The sequence below is a fragment of the Epinephelus lanceolatus genome, chromosome 4, assembly GCF_041903045.1.
Source record: "Epinephelus lanceolatus isolate andai-2023 chromosome 4, ASM4190304v1, whole genome shotgun sequence".
In the NCBI taxonomy this organism is placed as follows: Eukaryota; Metazoa; Chordata; class Actinopteri; order Perciformes; family Serranidae; genus Epinephelus; species Epinephelus lanceolatus.
In genome coordinates, this window is record NC_135737.1 from 4,578,681 (window position 1) to 4,591,250 (window position 12,570).

The following is a 12,570-nucleotide window of genomic DNA, read 5'->3' on the forward strand; positions in this document are numbered from 1 at the left end:
AGAAAACTGACTCATCTCATTCTGGGTTTGACAGCAAACCCCAAACCCCAAACCCTAAAATCTGTTTCCAATCATTGATTTTTTTTGTCTCCTGATATTTTAGAAACACCATAAAGATGAATTATTCAGTCAAAAGCTTTTTGGCAGGTCTTTCCTTGTTTTGTCATCAACGTGAGGTGCAGTTTGTAACACAATGGCATGATCTATCTCTCTTTATGACACATCAGGCTGATCGAAGCAACCTGCATGGGCTTTGCATCTTTTATATTGATGATCAGCATGCATGTCTGGTGTTTCTGCTCTTAAAGAAGTCTTGCGTGAGTGTTGTGTGGCTAATTTTTATGTTGAGGTGCTTCCAGGTGCTGTTTTGTGTCATGATGAATCATTGTTTTTGACCTTAACACTTTTTTGTTGTCATCCGACTGTTTTATTCTATGGGCCATAAATGTTTCACCAGTAAAAGTCTAATATTAAAGCAGATCTGCCATAAAGCCAATGAGTGGCTCATAACAGGTTCTTTTTATAGATGATTATGCTTGTAAACTTGATTTTTCTCTCACAGGTCTGCTGAATAAGTATAACCAACTACGCTTTGTTTAGATGCACTGGTGCTTGCCTTCATCTGCGTGCTTATCTATTTGTGTAACATTTGCTACTCATTTCTAACTGTGACCTTTGACCTCTTAATGCTGGCCCAATCACCAGGGATCAGTGGAAGAGGACCCTTTGGCCCTCCTTCAGGCATCTCATGCTGCAGCTCAGCAGTCTCAGGTGTGGCCTGCACTGTACCAGCTCGTCCCACGGTCCCCCTGCACTGTAGAATGTTGTGCTGTGTTGTGCTCTCTCCCTTTGCTTGCAACAGGCAGTGTGTCTTGTTCACCTTTCCATTAAAATGATTTGAAATCAAGCAGTCACCTTTAAAGACTTCATTGGTTCTTTGGGTTTACATCCAAAAATTTCGCACTATTTTCGGTATTTGCTGATTTCTGACGTGTTTGTGTCATTTTAGTTTTGTGGTTGTGGTGGTCCCTCTTCACTTGTGTCCCATGTATGTTCACTTAGCCGAGGTAATCCCTGGTATTTTTGTTACCAGCATTCACACTGACCCCCCTTCACACACCCCTGAGGCTTGTTATATTGACATCCATCTGTTTTGAAGTTCTCACACACCACCCTGAAGAAGCAGCAGTGCTTAGTCGACTGTGAGACTTTTGTGTCCATTGTCACCCACTGCATGGTCATCATCTTGCTTTTCCTTCATAACCTTTCAGCATGTGTTGGGATCAGACTGGAAACACTGGTGGTTTCAGAAAGATCCAGTGTGACTGCGAGTGATTCAGTGACATGGCTTGACAATAACAATAATTTCACTATCCCTGCTGTCTAGTAATTTTTGTCCTTTCTGTCCCCAAGGTGAAGACAGAGGAGCAGATCGCAGCGGAGCAGGCCTGGTATGGATCAGAGAAAGTCTGGCTTGTCCACAAAAATGGGTTCTCCCTGGGTGAGATTAAAGAATAATATAAAATATAATAATAATAATGATCATAATAACAGCTTCCAGCTTAAACATTCCAATATAATTTCATGCTTTGTGTTTCCTGCCTTTTCTCTTCCCAGCCACTGTGGTGAAGACAGAGGCTGCCTCCCTGCCAGAGGGCAAGGTGAAAATCAAATTGGAGGATGATGGGACAATACTGGAGGTGGACGAAGATGACATAGAAAAGGTAAATGGTTAGCTGAAGAGCTAGCCTGGGTCCCCTCCACCTGTCACTTAGTCAGCTGTAGAGAGTCAGGCTGCCACAGAGGACACTAACAGACAGCAGGAATGATAAGACAGGTGGAAGAAAGGTCAGATGCGATAGCTGGAAAAGTTTGGCAGTTGTTGACATTTGCGTACTCAGCCATGGTGCTTTTCCAATCAGACATTTCTAAAATCTCTAAAGATGAGTTTACTGGAACAAAAAAACTTCAAAAAACTTAATCTAATTAATTACATGCTCTGTGATTAGTTAATCTAAATTTATAACATATATCAATTTTTGCTGTAAAGTAAATTTCAATTCAATTGAAAGTAGATGTGTCATAGCAAAGCTGCTGGATTTTGGACATAATTGTCCCCTAGGCCTCTACCATCAAAACTGGTCTGCAGTTCGTTGCAGTCCATTTTGGAGGGGAGTTAGTTAGTCGGTCACAGGAAGACTTGCTCAGTTAGCGTCTGAACACCTGGTCGAGTGTGGCTTAATGAGGCTGGCTGCTAGTGCTAGCATCAGAGGCTGTGCTAGCTTAGACCTCCAGCTTTGCTGTTGAATGCTCTGCGTTGAGGTGATATTTCAGTCTTGAATAATCCGATGGTACAAAAATTCCTTACTGCAGAAATTGCAGAGAACGGTGCTCCTATCAGCAGTTCCATCGGGGCATTTCTTAAACGTAAATGTAAATTCCCGGGGCCAAGCAGCGTCGTCTCATCCACCTCATGTGACAAAGGCCTACTTTACACTACATGGTTCAAGTGACCCAATTCCGATTTTTTCCTCTCAAGCGGCACAGATCGGATCTCTAACATGAACATGTAAACAGGAAAAAAAACGCATGATATTGGATATTGTCAGATCAGATTCAGGCCTCCTTCATTTTCATTTCATTTCATTTAACCTTTATTTCAACAGGGAAGTCCACTGAGAGTGAGCTCTCTTTTTCAAGGACGCCGTGCATGTAATACATAACACACACAATTACAAAATTACAAGGTACATAAACATGAGAGTACAGAATACAAAAAATAGTCTTTACAACGTAAAAGTGAAAAAACTAAACATAGTAGATACAGACAAGACTAAAAATAATAATAAGGAGCAAGACTGATCTCTAAGTAAAGCCTCATCAAGGCTGTGAGGTGTACGCTGCTTTTCTTTCTTTCTTTCTTTCTGTCAGCGACATACACTCCTAACACAGGACGGGTTGTTTTTATTGACTGAGTTGATTATTAAGCCATAGTGATGCGCGGATCGGCTCTGATGGCACTCGAATCAGCATGTACCTATCAATCATCCGGCCGCACCCATCTGCAGCTGCACAGACATTTCCACCGCTCTGTGTAGGCTAAGTTACCTTTTAAATTATGTGAAGCAGCGCCAGCTTTCCAGGTGATTTATTCTTTAACGATTAACTTCAAATATTTAAAGTTAGTCCTTAAAATTGCTTTCAGTAATGTAAACATTTCCATTTGCGCAGTAATGTCACTGTAGCAAATACCGTGGGACATTTACACAGTTGTCAAGAGTGCTGAACCGGAAGTGTCGCACAAAAAACGGAAGCTGGCTGTGTTCTGTTTTGCCTCCGTGTCTCCGTGAAAAATAAATTGAATAGAACATGTAAACAGCAGTCAGGAAAAATCGGATATAGGCAACAAATCGGAATTGGGCATCAAGTGTTAATGTTTTATCGCATTCTTTTTTCTTTGATTAATAATCGACATGAACATGTCATTTTGACAGTCCTACTTTCATGTCATTAAGACTTTAACAGTGGGGTGTCAGTGGCTTAGTGGATAGAGCATGTGCCCCATGCTGTCCCCTCTGTCTCTCCCCCCTTCAGGCCACACTGTCCTATCCATTATAGGCAAAAATGCCAAAAAAAAATCTTAAAAAAGAAAAAAGATTTTGACGGTGTAGCTCTAACCATCAGTACCCAGAGGACAAAAAAAGTGACAAAGTAATTTGTAATGTAATGATGTCATTGACCTCCCAGTTTAATGGTCATCTAAAAATCTACAGAATCACTGTAAGTGTACTTCAAAAAAGAGGAGAGAACATAGGGAAAATGCTGCTTTACAGGTGTAGGATGAAAGCTATAGGCATGCAGAATACTGGTTTTGTCAGTGGACAGTACACCTGAAGACATAAGCACCATCGGGTCTTATTAAATTTACAGATAAGTTTGGTGATATTCTATAATTTTCCTACTGTTAACAAATCCCATGTACAGAGTCAGACCAACATTAAATGCATCTACTAATATGTGTGTATCAAATCCTGAAACATCTTCTTCCTTTGTCATTACTTTACAATATTACTCTCTGAGTATTGTGTTACAGAGTTACACGTGTTACTTATTACACTACTTTTGTGTTACATTTACAAAATTAGCTCAGAAGAACTGATGTGGATGAGGGTCATATTGTTTCACTGCAGCTAATCAAAGCACAGACGCTACAGTTTCTTACAGTTCATTTCAAATCCAGTGCCCATTAATGCATTCACATACAGTGGTTACCACTTTGTATTGTTTGTATTGTTACCACGCTTATGTTAATAATAGCATGATGATATAGCACAATTAAAGGGATAGTGCACCCAAAAATGAAAGTTCAGCCATTATCTACTCCCCCATATGCAGATTGAGGCTCCCCAGATTCAAACGTCCAAAAACACATAATTGAAACCACAAATTATCTCCAACATGCTCGTCCGTAGTGATCCAAGTGTCTTGAAGCCCCGACATAAAAAGTTGTTTGGAAAAACGTCATTTCAACTCTGTTTTTAGCCTCACTGTAGCCTGTAGCTCTAACTGCCTCTCTGTGCACCGCGATCACGTGTGCGCCCTTGCGCGCGAGACCAGCGAAAGCACGTGAACACACATGAACGCGGTGCCCATGTCTCACAGTCTCAATGATGTTTTTCCAAACAACTTTTTATGTCGGGGCTTCAGGACACTTGGATCATTACGGACGAGCAGTATGGAGATATTCTGTGGTTTCAATTATGTGTTTTTGGACGTTTGAATCTGGGGCGCCGTCAGCCTCCATTAGGTGGAATTGTGTTGCTACCCCCTCTCCCCTTGGATCTCCGCAAGTGTTGTGAGGACTCTAAAACTTCACCTGAGCCTCCTTCGGCATATGGGTGAGTAGATAATGGCTGAATTTTCATTTTTGGGTGCACTATCTTTTTAAAATAGCCTTGGTCACAGGGAAGGTCAGGCAGAAGGAGAGGTTCCACAGTGGAAACGGAAAAAATGCATATTGGAACTGAACTAAACCGTACTGGACTGCTCGATGGAAACTGGGCTTAACAGTGCCAGTGGACTTTAAGCTGTGTTTTCACCAAACACTTTCTGTATAGTATTTTTAGAACCCATACAGACATGTCCCTAAACCCAAGATCTGTTTAGCTTTTCCATTGCAGACAGTACTCTTAAATGTAGGCAGGGTTCTTATCAGATGGTAAAAGTCATGTCTGCTCCATCCGGTTCTCACTGTATTTCCTCTTCACTGACAATACAGGTGATTGTCTGTGCCTCACTGATCGTCCACGGACTGGGTTGCGCGCCAACATTTTTAGAACAAGAAATCCAAGACTTGAGTGTTTAGAGTCTCTGTCACAATTGATGGGATATTCAAAAATATCAGGTTTTTGTATTGAGTCCTTGGAGAGCAAGAGTGATGATTGTCTCTCGACCAAAAAAAAGGACTGCAGTGTTTCTAGCTCCACCTTTTAGTATCAGATCAGCGTGCGAGGTACCTCAACAGAGGGGTGATGAAAAAAATGGGCTGAATGGAACAGTACTGTTGGTACCATCCACAACTTTTGACAATGAAAACGCAAAAATAAATGTTCTAATGTGGAATAACTGAACCAAACCTGACTGCTTGGTGGAAATGAAGCCAATAGTCCAGGCGTGTTAAAATATTCTGTATGTGGTTAGCCATGTCTGTGACACTACTTGAATGCCATCATGGTTAACTCTGTCTCTCTCTGTGTGCAGGCCAATCCTCCATCATACAACCGATCAGAGGACCTGGCTTCACTGCTCTATCTGAATGAATCCAGTGTGATGCACTGCCTGAGGCAGCGCTTTGGAGGCAACCTCATCCACACCTACGCTGGACCCAATATGGTGGTCATCAACCCCCTTAGTACACCCTCCATGTACTCTGAGAAGGTAAGTTTTAGACTGATGACGGTAGTCAGTTAATATTGCTGTTATAGCAACATTCTGTTTTAATGTCCATGGTTTTGGAATGACATGTTAAACAATCACATTTGGATGCAGTGATGAAGGGATTTCACTGTTGAGTGCACTCTATGGTGCATTATTTTTCTGTAAACAGTGGTTGTACAGTGAGGAAGATTAAGCAAATACCTGCTGGCAGACTGCAGGCAGAGCCAAAACAAACACAGTGCACCAGGTAAAAAGCTGTGCAGAAACAAGTTCAGGCAGCAAAGTAACACATGCTGTCACACGAATAACTCCCCTCATTCATGTTTGAGGGGAGCTAAAAGGAGAAAAGGCAAAAAGGAACATTGCACCATTTATAAATAAATGCTCACCAGAACGGCAGGAAATGCTCTAGATTTCTGTCTTTCATTTTTCTTTAACTTCAAACAAACAAAAAAAAATGAATAACAGACAGAATTTTCTCAGACCACATGTAAAATTAGATTAATTATTTATAATAGATTCTTAAAATTGATTAAAAAAATGATTAAAAAATACTTATAACCCTAACCCTTACTCTCTAAATAAAATTGTTAATGTAATTTTATAAATCTATGTTTTTGTGAAATAAATTATTGCATTAAAATTGTGAAACCAGGATTTTTCCTCTGTCTATAACTGTACCTTCATCCCTGTTTATGAGTCCATGTTGTGTGAATAACACAAGCAGTCCATTTATATTAGCATGAAAATTCAAGCCCAGAAACCTTAACTTTGCCTCATTAAAGCTGATCTGTTGTTCAACTCCTGGGGGTCATCAGAAAAGTTGCTCACAGCTCAAATGGAAAACATGAAAATAGTAAGGAATCAAGTACACAGCATCATTCAGGCAATTTTACAGTTTAATTAGGGCTCTTCCCGACTCAGAATTATCATATATTGCCCCTCTCTAAAACTGTGTCATCTTTGTCATTTAAAAAGCAACAATATACCTAATGATAGCCTAACAATAAAGGTTATTTATAAAGCACTAAAGTCAGGATGAATGAACTAAGTTGCAAAATCAACGAAAAAATGGTGGTAATACACTCTGTCGAGCCACTGTTAATCACTGCAGGGGAAATTCCTTCATCGCAACAGCCCTAGACTACTACTTTGGTACATTTCAAAAAGGGCTGTACCCGATTCAGATTTATGTCAGTCAAATCAGATTCAGCCGTTTAATACAGATATTTTATGATTCTTTTTTTTTTTTTTTCATGTAATGTTTAAAAGTTTGATTGGGGCTCAGCAGGACTTTCAGTGTGACAGCAGCATTGTAATATAGTAAACAAGCTAACAGTGCTGACGGCGGATTGGAAATGTGCACCATTTTTTGCTGACCCTAGATATCAAACAAAATTCAGAGACTGGGTTGTATTAAGAATCTGTGAGAAGTTAATTCACCACCTCCAAGCATAAGAGAGAAGATAATGTCATCTCGGAGCCACATGATGGAAAGTTTCTCCTCCTCTGTGCTGCTGAATCACGTCCACAGCTGACTGTACCAAAGAGAAGCGTGAAAGTCAAAAGCGCTCACTCCACAGCAAAATCTGGGGACCAGAATGTGCCCAGAAGTACACTGCACAGCACATTGATTAGCCAAAAAAAAAGACTGCTTGACTTGAAACGCAGTCAGTTTAGGGATCTCCAACTGATAATTCAAATCTCTGCCTTTCAAGGGGCAGCCCTAAATGTATTACTATTTTAAATTCCCAGGTTTTCTAGGGTGTTTGAGAACTGTTTTTAAATTCTATCTGGCATTGAACACCTAAAAGTTGTCTTAATCATATGTTGATAAAGCTTGCAGACATTCTGTTGAGCACAATGATTATCACCAATATTGAATAACTGGCAGAAATGTAAGGGTGGCAGCTCTTTGGTGGTGGCTCTTATTTTAATCCCTCTCTGCATTTGTGTTTGTCCTTCTTTTGTGCCCTCCTCCCCTCTCCTTTGCTATGTGTATCTTCTTCCTCCTCCATAAGGTGATGCACATGTTCAAAGGCTGTCGGCGTGAGGACACGGCACCTCATATCTACTCTGTGGCCCAGACTGCGTACCGCAACCTGCTCACCACCCGGCAGGATCAGTCCATCGTGCTGCTGGGCAAGTCAGGCAGCGGCAAGACCATAAACTGCCAGCACCTGGTCCAGTACCTCGTCTCCATCACTGGCAGCACAGGCAAAATCTTCTCTGGTGAGCCTGCAGACAGAAGATAGGGCAACAGATTCATCACAAAAATTCATGAATAGATACAATAGATAAATAAGTGGCCTAATAGTAGGCTTTACAAGATCTCTGACATGTAGTTACACAGGACATTCATTTAAATTTGTACATTGTTGTATCAGAACTGTGAATGTCTTGTCCTTGAATTTATTATGGACCCAACTTTCTAAACGTAAAGGTCCAGTGTGTAGGATTCAAGGAGATATAGTGGTAGAAATGGATCACAATTTAATAAGTATGTATTCTTCAGGGTATAATCACCTGAAAATAAGAATTGTTGTGTTTTTGTAACCTTAGAATAAGCCATTTATATCTACATAAGGAGCAGGTCCCAGAATGGACAAACCAAACACTAGCTCTAGATAGGGCCATCTGTGTTTTTCATTTTACCGGTGGCCACAGTAGTTAACAGCACCTGTGCAACAAGAACGTAAAAGAAAAAATTAAAAGAAATGCTGATTTGTTTTTACCTTGAACCTGTTTTTTCAGTGTTTTTACTGGTTTAAATAACCAAATAAGTCTGTTTTGGAGAGGAAGAGACCTCTGAGGATAATTCAGCTCCCAGTAAAAACCTCTTGAACAATGAACACTGAAGGAATTCTATTCAGGAGAAGTTTCATTTGGTTGCATCTAGCAATCCTCAGTGGTAGATGTCACTAAATCCCCCTATATTTTACACACTGTTCCTTTAACTTTCAAAAAAAAAAAAATAAAAATAAAATCCATTGCAGTAAATAAAGCAACAGTTTATTTACTTTATTAGGAGGTAAAACTGAAACTTGTCATACCAAAAAATGTCACTTAAAATCCCTCATTTGACAGAAAGACTGTGTGTGCTCATCTGTGGCAAGCACAGTGGACTTAGTCATTGTTTCTTGATATCTCAGCTGGTTCTCACCCCTGTTTGCTCAGCAATATTACATTTTATTTGCTCAGCAATATTACATTTTACAGTATGTATGTGACAAAGAGGTTTTCTACCTGGAAGGTAGTGTAAACAAACATGATTCGCTCTATTCACTCACAGACATCAAAATGCAGAACACATTTCTGGATTCTCATTCAAAAGTTAATACTGATCCCCTAGAGCAAATGATGAGATACATTTTTACATTTTCTTGGTGACACAGCTGAGAAGTGGCAGGCGGTCTACACCATCCTGGAGGCTTTTGGCAACAGCTCCACCTCTATGAACACCAACGCCAGCCGCTTCTCCCACGTAGTGTCCCTCGACTTCGACCAGGCTGGGCAAGTGGCCTCCGCCTCCATCCAGGTAATACACACTTAATACTCACAATGGAAACAGGTGTAAACAGGTGTAATTTCAACTTAAAATGTGGTAAACCCAAAGAAACAATTGGAGAGATAAAGGTTTGGAGAACAAAACAGAGTCTGTGCTGTGCTGAGTGTTACCCTAACAGAAGTGTCTGACTCGTGTTATCTCCTGCTCAGACCATGCTGCTGGAGAAACTGAGGGTGAGCAGACGACCTGAGGCAGAGTCGACCTTCAACGTCTTTTACTACATGATGGCCGGAGCCGACAGCAGCCTGAGGTGACTCCTCAAACATTTCTTTGTCAACACAACAGCAGCATTTGGGCAGCAGTAGCTCAGTCCAAAGGGACTTGGGTTGGGAACTGGAGGGTGGCCTGTTCAAGTCCCCATCCGGACCAAATATGGAGTGTAGACTGGTGGCTGGAGAGGTGCCAGGTCACTTCCTGGGCACTGCCGAAGTGCCCCTGAGCAAGGCACCGAACCCCCCCAACCTCTCGGGACGCCTGACCAAGGCAGCCCCCTCACTCTCGCCCCTGCATGTGAATTTCCCCTCAGGGGGATTAATAAAGTATATAAAATTAAAAAATAAATAAATAAATAAAAATTTAATTAAATTTGAATAGCATAACTATGAAGTATTCAAATATGTCTTTTTTTCCCTTATAACTATTTTTTGTGGTATTTGATCACAAAAGGGGGCGGCACGGTGGTGTGGTGGTTAGCACTCTCGCCTCACAGCAAGAGGGTTGCCGGTTCGATCCCGGGCGTGGGAGCCCTTCTGTGCGGAGTTTGCATGTTCTCAGCGTGGGTTCTCTCCGGGCACTCCGGCTTCCTCCCACAGTCCAAAGACATGCAGATTGGGGACTAGGTTAATTGATAACTCTAAATTGTCTGTAGGTGTGAATGTGAGCGTGAATGGTTGTCTGTCTCTATGTGTCAGCCCTGTGATAGTCTGGCGACCTGTCCAGGGTGTACCCCGCCTCTCGCCCGATGTCAGCTGGGATAGGCTCCAGCCCCCCCGCGACCCTCAAGAGGATGAAGCAGTTAGAAGATGAATGAATGAATGAATGATTACAAAAGGGGATTACAAGTTTGGTTTTTAAATTGGTCTCCAATTTCAGGGAAATTTGTTGAGATCATTTTAATTCTGTTTTGGGCATCACAACTCATCAGAGCAAGGTGGAACAAGTCTGTTGTGGTTGTTCCAGGCCAGCTTGAAAGAAGGAGGAAGTGTGCATCTGCTGCTAGCTAACCTTGCACCTGAGCTAGCTAACATTACAGCTCAGCTGTAGAGGATGCCATTAATGTTTACATCTCATGCTGTAACGAGCATGAGCCTCTTGTCAATGAGTAGATGCACGCTTCGTTCTGCGCAGTAATACAGTGGTGGGAGTCGTTCAGTAGAAAAAAAATAGTTCCTATGCAAAACTGCTCACAACAAGGTCTGTAAATTATTTTGAGGAGCCAGGTCATGATTTCTGTAAAGAGACATTGCTGATGAGTTTTTTCAAATGTATTTTTTTGGTGCTTTGAACACCACAAACTAGTGCCATCTAGTTCTATTTTATTGGAGAAAAGGCAGCCATTTCTACGGCCAATATCTCTAGCACTCAGCAACTCACACCAAAAATATCTAGTTTGATAAATAGTACTGCAGGTAAGAGGAAAAAATATGTATTTTTGATTTTGATATGAAACATGTTTGATATAATCTGATATAATTACCATGAGAAATGATACCTACACTGGCCAGTAAACATAAAAACATATAAAATGGTAAGAAAGCAATGTTCTGTGAGTGAGTTTCAAGTCAGAGCCACAGCTAAACTAGCCTGGTGAAACCATCCTGGTCTTGCGAGCTCATATTCTATTTTGCTCCGCAGATCAGTCTGACCATGCAATCATAAAGGCACATTCTGGCATTGTTAAAGCTTAACGGACCAATCACAACCGTTTATTACTTTGAGGCGGGCACGTCATCAGAATAGGAGGGACAAGGAACAGATTGAATGCATTTCATAAACAACCAACATGCCTACTGATTTTGAAACTGCTATGGTAAATGTGTTGAACGAAATGGAATGTATATTTTCTTTAAAAGCAGAGCAAACGGCTGCACTGAAAGCTTTTATTGAAAAAAAGGATGTGTTTGCCATCCTTCCTATGGGGTTTGGTAAAAGTTTAATTTACCAACTGGGTCCGTTGATTGGGAAAAAGATGGGACTCAGTGAAAAGCTAGTTGCTCTCTCATGGATGAGCAAGTCAGGGAAGCGACCAAACTGGGAATCACAGCCATGCAACTCGGAGTCCACAGTGAGGAGAAAATCCGCAAAGACGGCAACACTCTTTCCCAGACATCAGGCTCGTTTGAGATGAGCCAGGCCTGCGCAGATTCGATCACCAGCGATCGGCGCACAATCCATGCCAGTTAGTTTTGTGTCTGACTGCGCTGTAGTTGCTCTCCACCGACTGCACCGCCTGGCTCTCACCTGATCTAACAGCTGATTGGTTCAGATGTTGACTCAACAATATGACGTTTTAGATAAACTACTCCTTTTTGTTGAATTTCACAGATTAAGGTTTAATTTCTCTGATTTGAGGTGAACAGAAAACATGTTGTGTGACTGATGAAGTTTAGTCGTCACAGACTGAATACATTCATCATAAACTATACAGAGTCTACTGTACTATATTAATATTGGACAGTTTAATTATTGAAGTATTTAACATCACAGAGACTTGTGGTCAGTGGGATGTGAGGATTCTTAAAATAACATCAGATGTGAAGCCCTGACTATATCTGACTGAGCCTTAATGAAAGCTGTTATCTAGTATTTTTTTTCCTCTGAAAATATGAACCTTATAGTCAAACACAGTTTATTTAGCCTGTGTAGTTGAGGGGACAGGTCAAACTGATATGATGCTGATTTACAGGAGAATTCATGTCAAATGGAGGATAAAACATGAACATAAACTACAGATCACCTGTAAAGCATTTTAATAAATTAATCTATCATAATTAAAACAACTGGAGACTGAGAACAAACTGATATATGGGTCTGATCACTTTTTTAATGAATTGACATCATTCCAG

At 41.0% G+C, this 12,570-nt stretch overlaps 1 protein-coding gene across 12 annotated transcripts in view; it reads left to right on the top strand.

The window, feature by feature from the left end:
• Nucleotides 1–12,570, top strand: part of myo18ab (myosin XVIIIA b) — a 242,630-nt gene that overhangs the window by 70,174 nt on the left and 159,886 nt on the right. For 8 of the 12 annotated variants that reach the window (XM_078166877.1, XM_078166872.1, XM_078166873.1 and 5 more), the window contains 7 exons: nucleotides 706–771; nucleotides 1,414–1,501; nucleotides 1,618–1,724; nucleotides 5,761–5,937; nucleotides 7,959–8,169; nucleotides 9,333–9,475; nucleotides 9,655–9,755. In XM_078166877.1, coding sequence (XP_078023003.1) covers nucleotides 706–771; nucleotides 1,414–1,501; nucleotides 1,618–1,724; nucleotides 5,761–5,937; nucleotides 7,959–8,169; nucleotides 9,333–9,475; nucleotides 9,655–9,755 — 893 coding nt within the window. The remainder of the gene's footprint in view (nucleotides 1–705; nucleotides 772–1,413; nucleotides 1,502–1,617; nucleotides 1,725–5,760; nucleotides 5,938–7,958; nucleotides 8,170–9,332; nucleotides 9,476–9,654; nucleotides 9,756–12,570) is intronic. The other 4 variants (XM_078166882.1, XM_033631202.2, XM_078166880.1 and 1 more) reach the window with 1 other exon arrangement.